General features: G+C 45.3%; 2 protein-coding genes across 3 annotated transcripts in view; one reads left to right on the top strand and one right to left on the bottom strand.

Annotated features, from left to right (window-relative positions):
* Positions 1–10636, bottom strand: part of PTRH2 (peptidyl-tRNA hydrolase 2) — a 10971-nt gene extending 335 nt beyond the window's left edge. Inside the window, exons 1-3 of one of the 2 annotated variants that reach the window (XM_038759523.1) lie at positions 10552–10614; positions 8517–8648; positions 1–305 (exon numbers count right to left, since the gene is read on the bottom strand). The exon at positions 1–305 is cut by the window's left edge and continues 335 nt beyond it. In XM_038759523.1, the coding sequence (XP_038615451.1) occupies positions 1–305 (305 nt within the window). In that variant the 5' untranslated portion in view covers positions 8517–8648; positions 10552–10614. Of the gene's footprint in view, positions 306–8516; positions 8649–10551 lie in introns of both variants that reach the window. The other variant, XM_038759524.1, reaches the window with a different exon arrangement.
* A 115-nt stretch (positions 10637–10751) lies between these two features.
* The window catches only part of VMP1 (vacuole membrane protein 1), a 140886-nt gene continuing 129388 nt past the window's right edge, over positions 10752–22249 (top strand). The window contains exon 1 of the mRNA XM_038759374.1: positions 10752–10821. The gene's annotated coding sequence lies outside the window, so the exon portion shown is untranslated. The remainder of the gene's footprint in view (positions 10822–22249) is intronic.

The following is a 22249-nucleotide window of genomic DNA, read 5'->3' as shown; positions in this document are numbered from 1 at the left end:
GGGTTTCTCCTCTGGAGTTGCTTGTAGGCGGAGACGGCCGCGTGAGCGCACTGGGCGGCCGCCTTCCCCTTGCCCATCTTCAGGTCGTTGCGGACCACGAGGATCATCTTAAATTCCCCGCTCTCCCCCATGACGTTTGCTTCGGTCGGGGTCTCCGGGCGCGTCTTGTTGGCAGGGCTCGGGGCTCTGGTCCCCAAGCAAACGCCGAGACCCCAGCCCAAGCACATGCCACACGCAACCCCAGCTAGCAGGCTGAGCGAGCCTGGCTGGGCAAAGTAATCCATGATCACCGACTTGGACAGCATCTTAGAGAGAGACAGAGACACACAGACACATATTAGTCATCACTTACCCAGCAAAGCCAATGCGTGGCAAAGAAATACCCCGGCAGGGCTTTCTAAACCACCGCAATCAAATCCTACTATGGCCATGCAGCTATCCACGTGGAAGCCACATGGCGTAATGGATAGAGCACGGGCCTGGGAATCAATCAGTCAGTCAGTCGTATTTATTACTATTATTTATTTATTTATTATTTATTACTATTATTTATACTATTACTCTATTTTACTTATTACTCTATTTATTTTGCTTGTACATATCTATTCTATTTATTTTATTTTGTTAGTATGTTTGTTTTTTTTGGTTGTTTTTTTTTTTTCTTCTCTCTGTCTCCCCCTTTTAGACTGTGAGCCCAATGTTGGGTAGGGACTGTCTCTATATGTTGCCAATTTGTACTTCCCAAGCTCTCTTCCTCCCTTCAAGGCCCTGCTGAGAGCTCACCTCCTCTAGGAGGCCTTCCCAGACTGAGCCCCTTCCTTCCTCTCCCCCTCGTCCCCCTCTCCATCCCCCCCATCTTACCTCCTTCCCTTCCCCACAGCACCTGTATATATGTATATATGTTTGTACATATTTTTTACTCTATTTATTTTATTTGTACATATCTATTCTATTTATTTTATTTTGTTAGTATGTTTGGTTTTGTTCTCTGTCTCCCCCTTTTAGACTGTGAGCCCACTGTTGGGTAGGGACTGTCTCTATATGTTGCCAATTTCTACTTCCCAAGCGCTTAGTACAGTGCTCTGCACATAGTAAGCGCTCAATAAATATGATTGATTGATTGAGCGCTTACTGTGTGCAGAGCACTGTACTAAGCGCTTGGGAAGTACAAGTTGGCAACATATAGAGACAGTCCCTACCCAACAGTGGGCTCTCAGTCTAAAATCAGAAGGCCAAGGTCTGCCACTTGTCTGCTCTGGGACCCCGGGCAAGTCCCTTCATTTCTCTGTTCCTCAGTTCCCTCACCTGTGAAATGGGGCTCGAGACTGTGAACCCCACGTGGGACCGGGACTTGTCCAACCCGATCTGCTTGTATCCACCCCAGCGCTTACTACAGGGCCTGGCACATAGGAAGCGCTTAATCATAATTATTATTATAATATCCATTAAGGGAGAACTTAGTAGCTCAGGGGCGGTAAGTACAGTAAAGGGATGGTCGATCCTCGGTGCTGGAGGGTGGCAGGGGAACAAAGCAACTCTACTGCACACTGGCTCCATTTTGTTGTTTATAAGGAATGGGATGCTTCTCTAAAATTGGCCAGATTTTATTGACACCATCGGACACTAGATGGAAAATGATAACGTACTGACAGAGGCTGGCTTTCCAACCTATTTACTGTGGGCAAACCCAACATATTCCTGGGAAAACTCTGGTTTAGACTTTGTGGGGAGGGAGGGAGATCAATTTCAAGAATCCTCTCTTGCCTGGAAACACAACCTCGCTACGCTGCATTCCCGGGGGGCTTGAATATCTCACCCCTCTCAGAGGCTGCTCAGGGCTCCGAACCCCTTTCCACTTTATTAAAACTACAGAAGTGCAATAATAATAATAATAATTGTGGCATCATTAAGTGCTTACTACATGCCAGGCACTGTACTAAGCGTTGGGGTGGATACAAGCAAACTGAGTTGACAAAGTCCCTGTGACACACAGGACTCAGGGTGTTAATCCTCAGCGTGGCTCAGTGGAAAGAGCCCGGGCTTTGGGGTCGGAAGTCATGAGTTCAAATCCCGGCTCCACCAATTGCCAGCTGTGTGACTTTGGGCAAGTCACTTAACTTCTCTGTGCCTGTTCCCTCGTCTGTAAAATGGGGATTAAGACTGTGAGCCCCTGAAGGACAAGGACACTTGTCAGCTGTGTGACTTTGGGCAGGTCACTTCACTTCTCTGGGCCTCAGCTCCCTCATCTGTAAAATGGGGATTAAGACAGTCTTTTAGACTGTGAGCCCACTGTTGGGTAGGGACTGTCTCTCTATGTTGCCAACTTGTACTTCCCAAGCGCTTAGTACAGTGCCCTGCACACAGTAAGCGCTCAATAAATACGATTGATGATGATGATGATGACTGTGAGCCCCCCGTGGGGCAACCTCATCACCGTGTAACCTCCCCAGCGCTTAGAACAGTGCTTGGCACATAGTAAGCACTTAATAAATGCCATTATTATTATTATTATTTTACAGATGAAGTAAGTGAGGCACCGAGAAGTTAAGTGACTAGCCCAAGGTCACACAGCAGGCCAGTGGAGGAGCCGGGATTAGATTCCAAGGTCCTACTGACTGATTCCCAGGTCTGTGCTCTATTCACTAGGCCACGCTGCTTCCTCCTGATATACTTCCAATAAAGTTAAATCCTAATGCGATGACTAGCCTGGAATGCCCTCCCTCTGCCCATCCGCCAAGCTAGCTCTCTTCCTCCCTTCAAGGCCCTGCTGAGAGCTCACCTCCTCCAGGAGGCCTTCCCAGACTGAGCCCCTTCCTTCCTCTCCCCCTCGTCCCCCTCTCCATCCCCCCATCTTACCTCCCTCCCTTCCCCACAGCACCTGTATATATGTATATATGTTTGTACATATTTTTTTACTCTAATTTATTTGTACATATCTATTCTATTTATTTTATTTTGTTAGTATGTTTGGTCTCTGTCTCCCCCTTTTAGACTGTGAGCCCACTGTTGGGTAGGGACTGTCTCTATATGTTGCCAATTTGTACTTCCCAAGCGCTTAGTACAGTGCTCTGCACATAGTAAGCGCTCAATAAATACGATTGATGATGATGATGATGACTACACTAGAGCCAGGGAGAAAGGAGGGAAGGATTACAGAGGATCTATTCCGGGTTGAAAGAGGGTTTGCTACAGTGAAGCATTGACCTATGGAGCACCCATAAGCTATTTTCCTACCTGGTGACAAATTATCACACCAAGAAAGTCCCATTCCCACTTAACTGCTAGGAAAAGACCTCTAACTGCTTAGCAGTAACTTGTTCGATACCCTGCAGAGCCTGGCTGCCTTCTCCCATCATCATCATCAATCGTATTTATTGAGCGCTTACTGTGTGCAGAGTACTGTAGTAAGCGCTTGGGAAGTACAAATTGGCAACATATCGAGACGGTCCGTACCCAACAGCGGGCTCACAGTCTTCTCCCATCATCATCAATCGTATTTATTGAGCGCTTACTGTGTGCAGAGCACTGTACTAAGCGCTTGGAAAGTACAAATTGGCAACATATCGAGACGGTCCGTACCCAACAGCGGGCTCACAGTCTTCTCCCATCATCATCAATCGTATTTATTGAGCGCTTACTGTGTGCAGAGCACTGTACTAAGCACTTGGGAAGTACAAATTGGCAACATAGAGAGACGGTCCCTACCCAACAGTGGGCTCACAGTCTAAAAGGGGGAGACAGAGAACAAAACCAAACATCCTGACAAAATAAAATAAATAGAATAGATATGTACGAGTAAAATAGAGTAATAAATATGTACAAACATATATACATATATCCCAGCCCCACCTTCCTGGGATACTCCTTCAGAACAGCCTTTCTAGGGGTTTTTGGACCGCTTCTAAATATGCACAAACCCACCCGAGCCCAGTTATTAAGCTTTAACAAGTTAACAGCCTTCTTGCACAGTCATGGACCTCTGCAATGCAGATTATGGAGCTGGCCCAATTACAATCTTAATACTGGCTTGGTTTTGAAGTCTTGCTTCTGTGAGGCCTGTTCTGGCTCTCTTTACGTGTCCTGCACCAACTCCCGGCCCCGAGAGCAAACTGAAGAAATTATAATAATAATAATGATAGCATTTATTAAGCGCTTACTACGTGCAAAGCACTGTTCTAAGCGCTGGGGAGGTTCCAAGGTGATGAGGTTGTCCCACCGGGGGCTCACAGTCATCATCATCAATCGTATTTATTGAGCGCTTACTGTGTGCACAGCACTGTACTAAGCGCTTGGGAAGTACAAGTTGGCAACGTATCATCATCATCGATCGTATTTATTGAGCGCTTACTGTGTGCAGAGCACTGTACTAAGCGCTTGGGAAGTATAAGTTGGCAACGTATCATCATCATCAATCGTATTTATTGAGCGCTTACTGTGTGCAGAGCACTGTACTAAGCGCTTGGGAAGTACAAGTTGGCAACATATAGAGACAGTCCCTACCCAACAGTGGGCTCACAGTCTAAAAGACTGTCTTCATACCCCTTTTACAGATGAGGAAACTGAGGCCCAGAGAAGTGAAGTGACCCGCCCAAAGTCACACAGCTGACAAGTGGCGGGGGTGGGATTTGAACCCATGACCTCTGACTCCAAAGCCCGGGCTCTTTCCACTGAGCCATGCCGCTTCTCGTGAAATCTGGCTAAACAAGATTTACTTAATGTAGGAAATTAGTTGAAGCATTTTGGACTATTAAAACATGGAAAATAGGCAGTAAGAAATCACATTCAATTATCTTTTGAGGGTACGGTCCTGCCTGAACTCGGAACTGATCCGCAAGAACTTCTATTGACCCTCAATCAATCATACGTATTGAGTGCTTACTGCGTGCAGAGCACTAAGCGCTTGGGACAGATGGAGTTGGTAAGAATGTTCCCTGCCCACAGTGAGTTTACAGTCTAGCTTACAACGCGTCAGTCTACAACTACAATCACCATGGGAGCTAGACAGCCTTTTTCTTTAAAAAACAAAATAAAAACTAAACCCACCTGACAAACCTAACGAAGTAGGATGCTTTCTTACTGCAATCATCATCAATAATCGTATTTATTGAGCGCTTACTGTGTGCAGAGCACTGTACTAAGCGCTTGGGAAGTACAAGTGGGCAACGTATAGAGACGGTAATTCTCCACTAGTGACTAAATCTTTCCAAAACTAGCTTTTCAGTTTTCTCTACAGAGGTGATTTAAAATCAGTGCTAGTCATCTACCTTTAAAATACAGCCTTATTATCATCATCATCATCAATCGTATTTATTGAGCGCTTACTATGTGCAGAGCACTGTACTAAGCGCTTGGGAAGTACAAATTGGCAACATATAGAGACAGTCCCTACCCAACAGTGGGCTCAAAGCCTTATTAGATACATGGAGCCGGTCTACACGCTGGCCGGGGCCGAAACATAAAAGTTCCAAGGAATTCGAGGGTCAGGGTCACCCGATTTCTCCAATACGTCATCTTTTTCTCCCGAGGCTGCCGCCGAAGTCTAAAGATGAAGAATTCAGAGTTTTGTTCCACGGTTCACGCTCACGCGCTGAACAAATGGCAACAAGCCCCCTGCCAGAGTTAACCACAGAGCCTACCCTTGGGACGAGAAACGCTGAAATAGCTGCAGTTAATTCCATGGACACATTCCCGTACAATGATCATGTTATTTATCTTATTTATTTATTTTATTTTGTTAGTATGTTTGGTTTTGTTCTCTGTCTCCCCCTTTTAGACTGTGAGCCCACTGTTGGGTAGGGACTGTCTCTAGATGTTGCCAATTTGTACTTCCCAAGCGCTTAGTACAGTGCTCTGCACCTAGTAAGCGCTCAATAAATACAGTTGATGATGATCATGTGCATAGGAAGCAAGTCCCGCAAAAGCCGCGACCTGGTGCTTCCCAGGTCATACAGAAGCAGCGGAAACAGCCCGGGCTTCGGCGTCGGAGGTCATGGGTTCAAATCCCAGCTCCGCCGCTTGGCAGCTGTGTGACTTGGGGCAAGTCACTTAAATTCTCTGTGCCCTAGTTCCCTCATCTGTAAAATGGGGATTAAGATTGTGAGCCCCACATGGGACAACCTGACCACCTTGTATCCTCCCCAGCACTTAGGGCAGTGCTTTGCTCGTAGTAAGCGCTTAACAAATCCCAAAATTATTTTTATTATTATTGTGAGGGAGGAGCTGGGGTGAAGACACTTTCGTGGCTCAGTGGAAAAGAGCCCGGGCTTTGGAGTCAGAGGTCATGGGTTCAAATCCCAGCTTGGCCGCTTGTCAGCTGTGTGACTGGGCAAGTCACTTCACTTCTCTGGGCCTCAGTTCCCTCGTCTGGAAAATGGGGATGAAGACTGTGAGCCCCCTGTGGGACACCCTGATCACCTTGGAACCTCCCCAGCGCTTAGAACAGTGCTTTGCGCATAGTAAGCGCTTAATAAACGCCATCATTATTATTGTTATTAAGACTGTGAGCCCCCCCCGTGGGACACCCTGATCACCTTGGAACCTGCCCAGCGCTTAGAACAGTGCTTTGCACATGGTAAGCGCTTAATAAACGCCATCATTATTATTGTTATTAAGACTGTGAGCCCCCCGTGGGACACCCTGATCACCTTGGAACCTGCCCAGCGCTTAGAACAGTGCTTTGCACATAGTAAGCGCTTAAGAAACGCCATCATTATTATTGTTATTAAGACTGTGAGCCCCCCGTGGGGCACCCTGATCACCTTGGAACCTCCCCAGCGCTTAGAACAGTGCTTTGCACATAGTAAGCGCTTAATAAACGCCATCATTATTATTGTTATTAAGACTGTGAGCCCCCCGTGGGACACCCTGATCACCTTGGAACCTCCCCAGCGCTTAGAACAGTGCTGTGCACATAGTAAGCGCTTAATAAATGCCATTATCATTATTATTAAATTCAGTCCACTCTTACAGATGAGATACCTTATTTAGAGTCACCTGAAAGGAGACCTATGCGCTGGACCACTCTGCCCATTTACTTTATCTTTAAATCGGGACAGTTTATCATTGGCACTCACTACGCACTTCCTAGGAAGCTTCCTTCTGCCACATCCATGGGCCCCTGGGCACCGATGCCCGCCGGAGTAACTCCCTAGATGGAATGGGAGTTCCAGATGAAGCTCAGCGCTTAGAACAGTGCTCTGCACATAGTAAGCGCTTAATAAATGCCATTATAAAAAAAAAATGTGACACGTGCGACAGGGACTGTTTCCAACCTTATTCCCTTGCACCTAGGCCAGCAGTGATTGGCCCATAGTGAGCGCTTAACAAATACTATTATTATTATTATTTACTGGGAAGGTCCCCAACGGTTTATAATGGGATTTATGTTCCCCTGCAAGCCAGGCTTCTGGTCAGCGTTTGACTAGGAAACCGAGGCAGGAGGGATATGGGAGGGATTGGAAGTGGCCATCGTCTCAGCAAAAACCCACCCCTTGTCCACCTCCCCAGTGCCATCGTGAAGCCAGAGGCGCTTAGTGGAAAAAAAAAACGGGCTTGAGCGTCAGAGGACGCGGGTTCTCGTCCTGGCTCCCCTGGCTCCCCTGCGTGACTTTGAGCAAGTCGCTTATCATCTGTTAAATGGAGATTCAATACCCTGAGTCTCCCCCTTCTAGACTGTGAGCCCGCTGTTGGGTAGGGACCGTCTCTATATATCATCATCAATCGTATTTATTGAGTGCTTACTATGTGCAGAGCACTGGACTAAGCGCTTGGGAAGTACAAATTGGCAACACATAGAGACAGTCCCTACCCAACAGCGGGCTCACAGTCTAAAAGGGGGAGACAGAGAACAGAACCAAACGTACCAACAAAATAAAATAAATAGGATAGGTACAAGTAAAATAGAGTAATAAATATGTACAACCATATATACATATATACAGGTGCTGTGGGGAAGGGAAGGAGGTAAGATGGGGGGATGGAGAGGGGGACGAGGGGGAGAGGAAGGAAGGGGCTCAGTCTGGGAAGGCCTCCTGGAGGAGGTGAGCTCTCTTGTAATAATAATAATTGGCATTTGTTAAGCACTTACTATGTGCAAAGCACTGTTCTAAGTGCTGGGGAGGATACAGGGTGATCAGGTTGTCCCACGTGGGGCTCACAGTCTTCATCCCCATTTTTCAGATGAGGGAACTGAGGCCCAGAGACTGTGAGCCCACTGTTGGGTAGGGACTGTCTCTATATGTTGCCAATTTGTACTTCCCAAGCGCTCAGTACAGTGCTCTGCACACAGTAAGCGCTCAATAAATGCGATTGATGATGATGACAAAGTGACTTCAGTCGTGTGGTGGGGTCAGGATTCGAACCCATGACCTCTGACTCCAAAGCCCGGGCTCTTTCCACTGCCCCACGCTGCTTCTCTGTACTTGTACTTCCCAGGCACTTAGTACAGTGCTCTGCACACAGTAAGCGCTCAATAAATACAGCTGAATGAATGGGGAGTCCCTGGGGCCAGCACTTACTTGTGGCGGGGAGAGGGAGCAGCAAAACCACCACCACCGGCTCCGTTCTGAACTGGTGCGCTGGAAGTGAGTTCCAGAGTCTTGGCCTCTACCCGGCTTCCTTGGTTCCGGACTCAGGAGACTCAGCGTGGCCTAGTGGAAAGAACGTGGGCCTGGGAGTGACAGGACCTGGGTTCTAATCCCACCACCACTACTTCTCTGCTGTGGGACCTTGGGCGAGTCACTTCACTTCTCCATCTTTTAGACTGGGAGCCCACTGTTGGGTAGGGACTGTCTCTCTATGTTGCCAATTTGTACTTCCCAAGCTCTTAGTACAGTGCTCTGCACAGAGTAAGCGCTCAATAAATACGATTGATGATGATGCTTCAGTTCCCTCACCTGTAAAATGGGGAGCGTGACTGTGAACCCCGTGTGGGACGGGGACTGTGTCCAACCCCCTTATGTATAATAATAATAATGGCGTTTATTAAGCGCTTACTATGTGCACTGTTCTAAGCGCTGGGGAGGTTACAAGGTGATCAGGTTGTCCCACGGGGGGCTCACAGTCCTAATCCCCATTTTACAGATGAGGTCACTGAGGCACAGAGAAGTGAAGTGACTTGCCCGAAGTCACAGCTAATTGGCCGAGCCGGAATTTGAACCCATGACCTCGGACTCCAAAGCCCAGGCTCCTTCCACCGAGCCACGCCAGTGCTTAGTATAGTGCCTAGTACCACCAAACTACCACACTTCCCCCCCTTCAAAGCCCTACTGAAAGCTCACCTCCTCCAGGAGGGCTTCCCAGACTGAATCCCCTTTTCCTCTGCTCCTCTTTCCCTTCCCATCGCCCCTACTCCCTCCCTCCCCGCCCCACAGCACGTGTGTACATATGTACATATTTATTATTCTATTTATTTTATTAATGACGTGTATATCCCTATAATTCTATTTATTTACATTGATGCAATTGACGCCTGTCCACAGTCTAAAAGGGGGAGCCGGAGAACAAAACCAAACATACTAACAGAATAAAATAAATAGAATAGATATGTACAAGTAAAATAAATAGAGTAATAAATATGTACAAACATATATACATATATATATATCATCATCATCAATCGTATTGAGCGCTTACTGGGTGCACTGTACTAAGCGCTTGGGAAGTACAAGTTGGCAACGCATAGAGACAGTCCCTACCCAACAGTGGGCTCTCAGTCTAAAAGGGGGAGCCGGAGAACAAAACCAAACATACTAACAAAATAAATAGAATAGATAGGTACAAGTAAAATAAATAAATAGAGTAATAAATATGTACAAACATATATATCTCGCCTGTCCCGCCATCGACCCCCGGCCCACGTCATCCCCCGGGCCTGGCATGGCCTCCCTCTGCCCACCCGCCAAGCTAGCTCTCTTCCTCCCTTCAAGGCCCTACTGAGAGCTCACCTCCTCCAGGAGGCCTTCCCAGACTGAGCCCCTTCCTTCCTCTCCCCCTCGTCCCCCTCTCCATCTTACCTCCTTCCCTTCCCCACAGCACCTGTATATATGTTTGTACATATTTATTACTCTATTTATTTCACTTGCCCATATCTATTCTATTTATTTTATTTTGTTAGTATGTTTGGTTTTGTTCTCCCTCTCCCCCTTTTAGACTGTGAGCCCGCTGTTGGGTAGGGACCGTCTCTATGTGTTGCCAATTTGTACTTCCCAAGCGCTTAGTACAGTGCTCTGCACATAGTAAGCGCTCAATAAATTGATTGATTGACTTGTATTTCCCAACTGCTTAGTCCAGTGCTCTGCACACAGTAAGCGCTCAGTAAATACGATTGATTGATATGTTGCCGACTTGTATTTCCCAAACGCTTAGTCCAGTGCTCTGCACACAGAAAGCGCTCAGTAAATACGATTGATTGATTGATTAGTCCAGTGCTCTGCACACAGTAAGCGCTCAATAAATACGACTGAATGAACGGATGAAAATACCATCCTCCTCCTCATTATTATTATTAATTATTATTATTATTATAGTCAGGGGGCCTCCCGCGGTTCTCACCTGACCGTCCCCCGCAGACAACGTGTCTCCCGGGCCGGGCCCCGCTGTCAATCATCCCCGCTCGGCGAGCGCGAGGCCCAACTCTCGCGAGAGCCAAGGCGCGGGCGTTCCTCCCGCCCTCGCGCCGGAGAGCGTCCCGGAAGTGACGTAGGGGTGCTTCCGGTTGGCCGGGGCCCCGCGGCGCGCGGGGGGGACGGGCTGTGAGGAGACGACGACGACGCCGTCGTCGCCGGGAGCCGGAGGTCGTGTGGGGACCGGAGCCGGGGCCCGGTAAGTCGGCCGGCCGCCTGAGGGGAGCCGCTCTCCCCCTCCTCCCCCTCTCCATCCCCCCCATCTTACCTCCTTCCCTTCCCCACAGCACCTGGATATATGGATATATATTTGTACATATTTATCACTCTATTTATTTATTAATTTTACTTGTACCTATCTATTCTGTTTATTTTATTTTGTTAGTATGTTTGGTTTTGTTCTCCGTCTCCCCCTTTTAGACTGTGAGCCCACTGTTGGGTAGGGACTGTCTCTAGATGTTGCCAACTTGGACTTCCCAAGCGCTTAGTCCAATCAATCAATCAATCAATCAATCGTATTTATTGAGCGCTTACTATGTGCAGAGCACTGTACTAGGCGCTTGGGAAGTACAAATTGGCATCACATAGAGACAGTCCCTACCCAACAGTGGGCTCACAGTCTAAAAGGGGGAGACAGAGAACAGAACCAAACATACCAACAAAATAAAATAAGTAGGATAGAAATGTACAAGTAAAATAAATAAATAAATAGATAAATAGAGTAATAAATATGTACAACCATATATACATATATACAGGTGCTCTGGGGAAGGGAAGGAGGTAAGACGGGGGGATGGAGAGGGGGACGAGGGGGAGAGGAAAGAAGGGGCTCAGTCTGGGAAGGCCTCCTGGAGGAGGTGAGCTCTCAGTAGGGCCTTGAAGGGAGGAAGAGAGCTAGCTTGGCGGATGGGCAGAGGGATTGGGGGCATTCCAGGCCCGGGGGATGACGTGGGCCGGGGGTCGATGGCGGGACAGGCGAGAACGAGGTACGGTGAGGAGATTAGTGGTAGCGCTCAATAAATATGACTGATTGATTGACTTGTATTTCCCAACTGCTTAGTCCAGCGCTCTGCACACAGTAAGCGCTCAATAAATACGATTGATTGATTCATTCAATCACGGGGCTCGTCCCCCTCTCCATCCCCCCCATCTTACCTCCTTCCCTTCCCCACAGCACCTGTATATATGTATGTATATGTTTGTACATATTTATTACTCTATTTATTTTACTTGTACATATCTATTTATTTTATTTTGTTAGTATGTCTGGTTTTGTTCTCTGTCTCCCCCTTTTAGACTGTGAGCCCACTGTTGGGTAGGGACTGTCTCTATATGTTGCCAATTTGGACTTCCCAAGCGCTTAGTCCAGTGCTCTGCACACAGTAAGCGCTCAATAAATACGATTGATTGATTTATTCATTCAATCACGGGGCTCGTCCCCCTCTCCATCCCCCCCATCTTACCTCCTTCCCTTCCCCACAGCACCTGGATATATGTATTTATGTTTGTACATATTTATTACTCTATTTATTTTACTTGTACCTATCTAGTCTATTTATTTTATTTTGTTAGTATGTTTGGTTTTCTTCTCTGTCTCCCCCTTTTAGACTGTGAGCCCGCTGGTGGGTAGGGACTGTCTCTGTGTGTTGCCAATTTGTGCTTCCCAAGCGCTTAGTCCAGTGCTCTGCACATAGTAAGCGCTCAATAAATACGATTGATGATGATGATGATATTTATTACTCTATTTATTTTACTTGTACCTATCTAGTCTATTTATTTCATTTTGTTAGTATGTTTGGTTTTGTTCTCTGTCTCCCCCTTTTAGACTGCGAGCCCACTGCTGGGTAGGGACCGTCTCTAGATGTTGCCAATTTGTGCTCCCCAAGCGCTTAGTCCAGTGCTCTGCACATAGTAAGCGCTCAATAAATACGATTGATGATTGATGATGTTGACTGTCTCTATATGTTGCCAATTTGTACTTCCCAAGCGCTTAGCACAGCGCTCTGCACACAGTAAGCGCTCAATAAATACGATTGATGATGATGATGATATTTATTACTCTATTTTACTTGTACATATCTAGTCTATTTTATTTTGTTAGTACGTTTGGTTTTGTTCTCCGTCTCCCCCTTTTAGACTGTGAGCCCACTGTTGGGTAGGGACTGTCTCTAGATGTTCCCAACTTGGACTTCCCAAGCGCTTAGTCCAGTGCTCTGCACATAGTAAGCGCTCATTAAATGCGATTGATGATGATGATGATATTTATTACTCTATTTATTTTACTTGTACCTATCTATTCTATTTATTTTATTTTGTTAGTACGTTTGGTTTTGTTCTCCGTCTCCCCCCTTTTAGACTGTGAGCCCACTGTTGGGTAGGGACTGTCTCTGTGTGTTGCCAACTTGTGCTTCCCAAGCGCTTAGTACAGTGCTCTGCACATAGTAAAGCGCTCAATAAATACGATTGATGATGATGATCCCCCCCGCCTCACCTCCTTCCCTTCCCCACAGCACCTGTCTCTGCGCTGTCAGCCCGCCCTTGGGGACGGACCGGCCCCATCTAAGGCAGAAGCGCTTACCACAGTGCTCTGCACACAGTAAGCGCTCAATAAATACGATTGAATGAATGAATATTCTATTTATTTTATTGTGTCAATTTGTTGTGTTTTGTCGTCTGTCCCCCCCTTTCTGTAATGTGAGCCCGCTGTTGGGTAGGGACCGGCTCTATCTGAGGCCGATTTGGACTTCCCAAGCGCTTACTCCAGTGCTCTGCACACAGTAAGCGCTCAGTAAATACGATTGAATGCATGAATATTTGTTCTATTTATTTTATTTGGTTAATGTGTTTTGTTTGGTCGTCTGTCTCCCCCTTCTAGACTGTGAGCCCGCTGTTGGGTAGGGACCGGCTGTATCTGAGGCCGACTTGGACTTCCCAAGCGCTTACTCCAGTGCTCTGCACACAGTAAGCGCTCAGTAAATTCGATGGAATGAATGAATATTTATTCTATTTATTTTATTGTGTCAATTTGTCGTGTTTTGTCCTCTGTCTCCCCCCCTTCTGTAATGTGAGCCCGCTGTTGGGTAGGGACCGGCTCTCTCTGTTGCCGACTTGGACTTCCCAAGCACTTACTACAGCGCTCTGCACACAGTAAGTGCTCAATAAATACGATGGAATGAATGAGTACTTATTCTATTTATTGTGTTAATACGTTTTATTTTGACGTCCGTCTCCCCCTTCTAGACTGGGAGCCCGCTGTTGGGTAGGGACCGGCTCTATCTGTGGCCGACTTGGACTTCCCAAGCACTTACGCCAGTGCTCTGCACACACTAAGCGCTAAGTAAATACGACTGAATGAATGACTATTTATTTTATTGTTGTTAATATGTTTTATTTTGTTATCTGTTTCCCCCTTCTAGACTGTGAGCCCGCTGTTGGGTAGGGACCGGCTCTATCTGAGGCCGACTTGGACTTCTCAAGCGCTTACTCCAGTGTTCTGCACACAGTAAGCGCTCAGTAAATGCGATTGAATGAATGAATATTCATTCTATGTATTTTATTGTGTCAATTTGTTGTGTTTTGTCATCTGTCTCCCCCTTCTAGACTGTGAGCCCGCTGTTGGGTAGGGACCGGCGCTATATGTTGCCGACTTGTATTTCCCAAGCGCTTAGTCCAGTACTCTGCACACAATAAGCGCTCAATAAATACGATTGAATGAATGAATATTTATTCTATTTATTTTATTTTGTTAATATGTTTTATTTTGTCGCCTGTCTCCCCCTTCTAGACTGTGAGCCCGCTGTTGGTTAGGGACCGGCTCTATATGTGGCCGACTTGTACTTCCCGAGCACTCAGTTTAGTGCTCTGCACACAGTAAGCACTCAATAAATACAATTGAATGAATGAATTTATATTTATTCTGTTTATTTTATTTTGTTAATATGTTTTGTTGTCTGTCTCCCCCTTCTAGACTGTGAGCCCGCTGTTGGGTAGGGACCGGCGCTATATGTTGCCGACTTGTAATTCCCAAGTGCTTAGTCCAGTGCTCTGCACACAGTCAGCGCTCAATAAATACGATTGAATGAATGAATGAATATATATATATATATATATATATATGTTTGTACATATTTATTACTCTATTTTACTTGTACAAATTCTATTTATTTTATTTTGTTAATATGTTTTATTTTGTCGTCTGTCTCCCCCTTCTAGACTGTGAGCCCGCTGTTGGGTAGGGGCCAGCTCTAGATGTGGCCAACTTGTACTTCCCAAGCACTTAGTCCAGTGCTCTGCACACAGTAAGCGCTCAATAAATGCGATTGAATGAATGAGTGAATGTGTGTATTATGCATATATATGTTTGTACATATTTATTACTTTATGTGTACATATTTATTCTATTTATTTTAGTTTGTTAATTTGTTTTGTCATCTGTCTCCCCCCCCAGACTGTGAGCCTGCTGTTAGGTAGGGACCGTCTCTACATGTTGCCGACTTGTACTTCCCAAGTGCTTAGTACAGTGCTCTGCACACAGTAAGCGCTCAATAAATGCGATTGAATGAATGAATGAATGAATGACCAACCGTTCCCCCCCCCACCCCCCATGCCGGCCGGCGTCCTTTCAGAGCCCCTCCCCAGCCCACCCTGCCTCAACCCGCCGCTGCCCAGACATAGTAACGACGCTGTTTGTTCAGCGCTCCCCATGTGCCAAGCGCTGGTCTAAGCGCTGGAGAATAATGACTATTTGTTAAGCACTAGACTATATGCCAAACACTGTTCTAAGCACTGGAGAATAATGAGTATTTGTTAAGCACTAGACTATATGCCAAACACTGTTCTAAGCACTGGAGAATAATGACCGTATGTGTTAAGCGCTATGCTATATGCCACGCACTGTTCTAAGTGCTGGAGAATAGTGACTGTTTTTGTTAAGCGCTCGACTATATGCCAAACACTGTTCTAAGGGCTGGATAATGATGACAGTATGTTTGGCGCTTGCTGTATGCCAAGCACTGTTCTAAGCGCTGGAGAATACTGACTGTATGTTAAGCGCTTACTGTATGCCGTGCACTGATTTAAGCGCTGGAGAATCGTGACAGCATTTGTTAAGCGCTAGACTATATGCCAAACACTGTTCTAAGCGCTGAAGAATAATGACCGTATGTGTTAAGCGCTATGCTATATGCCAAACACTGTTCTAAGCGCTGGAGAATAATGACCGTATTTAAGCGCAATACTATATGCCAAACACAGTCTTAAGTGCTGGATAATAGTGACCGTATTTAAGCGTTATACCTTATGCCAAACACTGTTGTAAGTGCTGGAGAATGAAGACAGTATGTTAAGCGCTTACTATATGCCATGCACTGATTTAAGCACTGGAGAATAATGACTATTTGTTAAGCACTATACTGTATGCCAAACACTGTCCTAAGCGCTGGAGAATAATGACCGTATTTGTGAAGCGCTATACTATATGCCAAACGCTGTCCTAAGCGCTGGAGAATACTGACCGTATTTGTTAAGCGCTATACTATATGCCATGCACTGATCTAAGCACTGGAGAATAATGACCGTATTTGTTAAGCGCTATACCATAAGCCTAGCACTGTTCTAAGCACTGGAGAATAATGACACTATTTGTTAAGCTCTGTACCGTATGCACTAGAGAATAATAACACCTGTCTCCCCCTTCTAGACTGTGAGCCCATTGTTGGGTCAAGACCATCTCTATATGTTGCCGACTTGTACTTCCCAAGCACTTGCTACAGTGCTCTGCACACAGTAAGTGCTCAATGAATGATTTATTTATTTTATTTGTACATATCTATTCTATTTATTTTATTTTGTTAGTATGGTTTTGTTCTCTGTCTCCCCCTTTTAGACTGTGAGCCCACTGTTGGGTAGGGACTGTCTCTATATGTTGCCAATTTGTACTTCCCAAGCGCTTAGTACAGTGCTCTGCACATAGTAAGCGCTCAGTAAATACGATTGATGATGATGATGATGATGAATGAAAGAATAAATGACTGTAATTGTTAAGCGCTATACTATATACCAAACACTGTTCTAAGCACTGGGTAATAATGACAGCATGTTAAGTGCTGTACTATATGCCGAACACTGTTCTAAGCACTGGATAACAATGACAGTATGTTAAACGCTTATTATATGCCATGCACTGTTCTAAGCGCTGGAGAATCGTGACAGTATTTGTTAAGCGCTAGACTATATGCCAAACACTGTTCTAAGCGCTGGAGAATAATGACCGTATGTGTTAAGCGCTGTGCTATATGCCAAACACTGTTCTAAGCGCTGCAGAATAATGACCGTATTTGTTAAGCGCAATACTATATGCCAAACACAGTCTTAAGTGCTGGATAATAGTGACCGTATTTAAGCGTTATACCATATGCCAAACACTGTTCTAAGTGCTGGAGAATGAAGACAGTATGTTAAGCGCTTACTATATGCCATGCACTGATTTAAGCGCTGGAGAATCGTGACAGTATTTGTTAAGCGCTAGACTATATGCCAAACACTGTTCTAAGCGCTGGAGAATAATTACCGTATGTGTTAAGCGCTATGCTATATGCCAAACACTGTTCTAAGCGCTGCAGAATAATGACCGTATTTGTTAAGCGCAATACTATATGCCAAACACAGTCTTAAGTGCTGGATGATAGTGACCGTATTTAAGCGTTATACCATATGCCAAACACTGTTCTAAGCGCTGGAGAATGAAGACAGTATGTTAAGCGCTTACTATATGCCATGCACTGTTCTAAGCGCTGGAGAATAATGACCGTATGTGTTAAGCGCTATGCTATATGCCAAACACTGTTCTAAGCGCTGCAGAATAATGACCGTATTTGTTAAGCGCAATACTATATGCCAAACACAGTCTTAAGTGCTGGATAATAGTGACCGTATTTAAGCGTTATACCTTATGCCAAACACTGTTCTAAGTGCTGGAGAATGAAGACAGTATGTTAAGCACTTACTATATGCCATGCACTGATTTAAGCACTGGAGAATAATGACTATTTGTTAAGCACTATACTGTATGCCAAACACTGTCCTAAGCGCTGGAGAATAATGACCGTATTTGTGAAGCGCTATACTATATGCCAAACACTGTTCTAAGCGCTGGAGAATAATGACCATGTTTGTTAAGCACTATACTATATGCCATGCACTGATCTAAGCACTGGAGAATAATGACCGTATTTGTTAAGCGCTATACCATAAGCCAAGCACTGTTCTAAGCGCTGGAGAATAATGACACTATTTGTTAAGCTCTGTACCGTATGCACTGGAGAATAATGACACCCGTCTCCCCCTTCTAGACTGTGAGCCCATTGTTGGGTCAAGACCATCTCTATATGTTGCCGACTTGTACTTCCCAAGCGCTTAGTACAGTGCTTTGCACACAGTAAGTGCTCAATAAATACGACTGAATGAAAGAATGAATGACTGTAATTGTTAAGTGCTATACTATATACCAAACACTGTTCTAAGCGCTGGGTAATAATGACAGCATGTTAAGTGCTGTACTATATGCCAAACACTGTTCTAAGCACTGGATAACAATGACAGTATGTTAAACGCTTGTTATATGCCATGCACTGTTCTAAGCGCTGGAGAATAATGACGGTATTTGTTAAGCGCTATACTATATGCCAAGCACTGTTCTAAGTGCTAGATAATAATGACGGTATTTGTTAAGCGCTATACTGTATGCCATGCACTGTTCTAAGCACTGGATAGTAATGACAGTATTTGTTAAGCACTATACAGTATGCCAAGCACTGTTCTAAGTGTTGGATAATAATGATGGTATTTGTTAAGCGCTTACTATGTGCCAAGCACTATTCTAAGCCCAGGAATAGATACAAGGTAATCAGGTTGTCCCACGTGGGGCTCACAGTCTTAAGCCCCATTTTCCAGATGAGGTAACTGAGGCCCAGAGAAGTGAAGCTGTTTTGCCCAAGGTCACACAGCAGACGAGCGGCGGAGCCGGGATTAGAACCCACATCCTTCCGACTCCCAAGCCCGGGCTCTTGCCACTAAGCCATGCTGCTTCACATCTCATTATTTTACTTGTACATATCTAATTTTATTTATTTTATTTTGTTAATATGTTTGGTTTTGTTCTCTGTCTCCCCCTTCTAGACTGTGAGCCCACTGTTGGGTAGGGACCGTCTCTATATGTTGCCAACTTGTATTTCCCAAGCGATTAGTACAGTGCTCGGCACACAGTAAGCGCTCAATAAATACGATTGATTGATTGATTGATCTGTCCGTTCTCCACACGAGCTCCTGGCTGTGATGACTGCTGGCTGGGCATTGTCACCAGCCTCTGGCCCCCGGATCTGGTGGGCGCAGCGGTTGAGATGGGTTGTGTTAATGCCCACTCTGCCCCTTCCCACTGCAGGGGTGTGTGTTTGTGTGTGTTTGTGTGTATAAGGGGGGGTCTTCACCGTCCTTCCCGAGCCAAGTCAATGACACCTGATCCTTGTGTTTCAATGTAGCACAACAGACGTCACTGTGATTTGCAGAAGGCTAGTGGAGCAATTCTGGCTGAGCCAGCCCAGTTGGCCTGGTAGCCCCCGCTGAGTAAGCCGTGACCTCCAGTTGATTTACACAGTCGACCTTTGTTTTCTCTCAGGGAACCTGCTGTTATTCCGGAGACTTAGGGCACCCAACAGTCGTCTAATATTAATTCATAATTATGGTATTGGTTAAGCGCCTACTGTGTGCCAGGCACTGGTCTAAACGCCAGGGTGGATAAATAAACGATGGTATGACTGAGCGCCTTCCTTCCTCTCCCCCTCGTCCCCCTCTCCATCCCCCCATCTTACCTCCTTCCCTTCCCCACAGCACCTGTATATATGTATATATGTTTGTACAGATTTATTACTCTATTTATTCATTTATTCATTTTACTTGTACCTATCTATTCTATTTATTTTATTTTGTTAGTATGTTTGGTTTTGTTCTCTGTCTCCCCCTTTTATACTGGGAGCCCACTGTTGGGTACGGACTGTCTCTATATGTTGCCGATTTGTACTTCCCAAGCGCTTAGTACAGTGCTCTGCACATAGTAAGCGCTCAATAAATACGATTGATGATGATGATGGATACAAGCAAATCGGGGTGGACACGTGGGGCTCACAGTCTTAATCCCATTTGTCTCTATTGCTGTATTTACTTTCCCAAGCACTCAGTACAGTGCTCTGTAATAATAATAATAATAATAATGGCATTTGTGAAGCGCTTACTATGTGCAAAGCACTGTTCTAAGCGCTGGGGAGGTTACAAGGTGATCAGGTTGTCCCACATGGGGCTCACAGTCTTCATCCCCATTTTACAGATGAGGGAACTAGGGCACAGAGAAGTTGTGACTTGCCCGAAGTCACACAGCTGACAAGTGGCGGAGCTGGGATTTGAACCCATGACCTCTGACTCCAAAGCCCGGGCTCTTTCCACTGAACCATGCTGCTTTTTTAGCAGCATCAGAATCAACTCAGTGATATCAACTCAGTGTCATATGACATATCATATGATATCAACTCAATATCATCCAGTGTCTGGATGATCTAGGCCTCTTCCTTGTATTGCTCCTGTGGCAGACTATTCTTTTGACCGTATTAGCACTCGTGACTGAAAGTGGCTAGGGAGGCGACAAAGCAGCTCTTTTGAAGAGTTTGTTGGATGAAGTTGAGGTCTTTAAACTTTTGGTGGATTCACTTTATTTGCTGACCCTCTCTCACTTGTCCACTAAAAAAATCGAGGATCAGTTTAGGAAGAAATGAAGAATAGACAGCAGTCAATCAGCAGTATTTACTGAGTGTCTGCTCCGTGAAGAGCAGTGTATTAAGTACTTGGGATTTTGTGTTCTATTTCTGAACCTACTTCTGGCTAAGAGAAGGCACTGATATTACTTTCTTGTCCTCCCATCTCCTTCAAAGTCACATCTCTTCCAATAGGCTAAACCTCTTCGCCACTAAATCCACATTTTCTCTACTTTCTCCCCCTTCTGTTGCCTTTACACTTGGATCTGTACCCTTTAAACACTTAATATTCCTTCCACCCTTAATACCACAGTGCTTATTCAGTGTATTTATTGAGTCCTTACTGTGTGCAGAGCATTGTACTAAGCACTTGGGAGAGTACAGTATAATAATAAACGCATTCACTGCCCACAACGAGTTTACAGTCTCGAGGACTTCCATACAGATCCATAATTTGTCAATCAGTGGTATTCATTGAACATTTACCATTTGCAGAGCAGTGTTCTAAGCACTGGCGAGTACAGTATGGTGGTTCAGTACAGTACAATAGCTTATAGTCTAGGGGGAGAGACAGACATTACTATAAATAGATAATTTATAATGTTATTTTAATGTCTGCCTCCCCCTCTAGACTGTAACCTCCTTCTGGACAGGGACCGTGTCTGCCAACTCTTGTACTCTCCCAAGTGTTTTGTACATTGCTGTGCTCAGTAAATATTGATTGATTGATTGATTCCATGTCCTTGGCTGTGTGACTTGGTATTTTTCCCTGAAAGGTCTTGTTCTAGTGGGGCAGGCATCTTTACGTTGGATTATTTTCAGGAAGAGCCAATGTCTCTTAAAAGATATCACCTTTCTGATGACCTGCAAATCTTACACCCTTCGTGCATTCTGGGATAGCCTTTGTCCTACTTCTGTGTGAAGTGACTGTCTGCCAGGTATAGTTTTACTTCCAGTCCTGTAAACTATTACTACTTGCTGAGAAAAAGCAGTTTGGATTAATATCCTCCAGCCTGTAATCTCCGTGGTTGGTTGATCTCCGTGGGCTTTTTTAGGGCCTTCAAATGGTGAAGGGTGCAGGGATGATTGAAGGCTTGATGGCAGCAGTCATGTACATATGAAAACGTGTCTACTGTAAAAAGAGCTCTGTTGTCCTGGTTGAAACCTGCTGGTCTAGTTCAGCATGAGTTGCCTGCCATCCAGGGGACTTATTTATTACCAACGCGTGTTGGTGAAGTTTCAGGAATCGAGTGTTCCTGCCTAGGCATTTCAAGCTTCAGTGAAAATGCTTTCCAGTAGACTTTTTCAGTGTCAGTCAGTCATTTGTATTCATTGAGTGCTTACTGTGTGCACAGCACTGTACTAAGAGCTTGGGAGAGTACAATATAATATAGACAAATTCCCTGCCCACAGTGAGCTTACAGTCTGGAAGACCTGGGTTCTAATCCCAGCTCTGCCACTTGTCTTCTGTGTGACCTTGAGCAAGGCACTTCACTTTTCTGTGGCTCGGTTACCTCATCTGTAAAATGGGATGTAATACTTTGAGCCATATCTGGGACATGGGTGGTGACCAACCTGATGAGCTTGTTTACCTATCTCAGCGCTGACTATAGTGTCTGGCCCATAATCAATCTGTCGTATTTGTTGGCCACCGTACTAAGTGCTTGGGAGAGTACAGTATAAATAGAGTTGATAGCCATGTTCCCTGTCCACAAGAGGCTTACAGTCTAGAAAGTGCATAAATAAGTTACTGACTGACCACATAGCTTGATCTTTTTGGCTTACACTTATTTATTTATTTATTTTACTTGTACATATCTATTCTATTTA

This window comes from Tachyglossus aculeatus, chromosome 17, assembly GCF_015852505.1.
Source record: "Tachyglossus aculeatus isolate mTacAcu1 chromosome 17, mTacAcu1.pri, whole genome shotgun sequence".
NCBI classification, from domain to species: Eukaryota; Metazoa; Chordata; class Mammalia; order Monotremata; family Tachyglossidae; genus Tachyglossus; species Tachyglossus aculeatus.
Note: the sequence above shows the minus strand (reverse complement) of the source record. Positions and strands in the feature narration are given on the sequence as shown.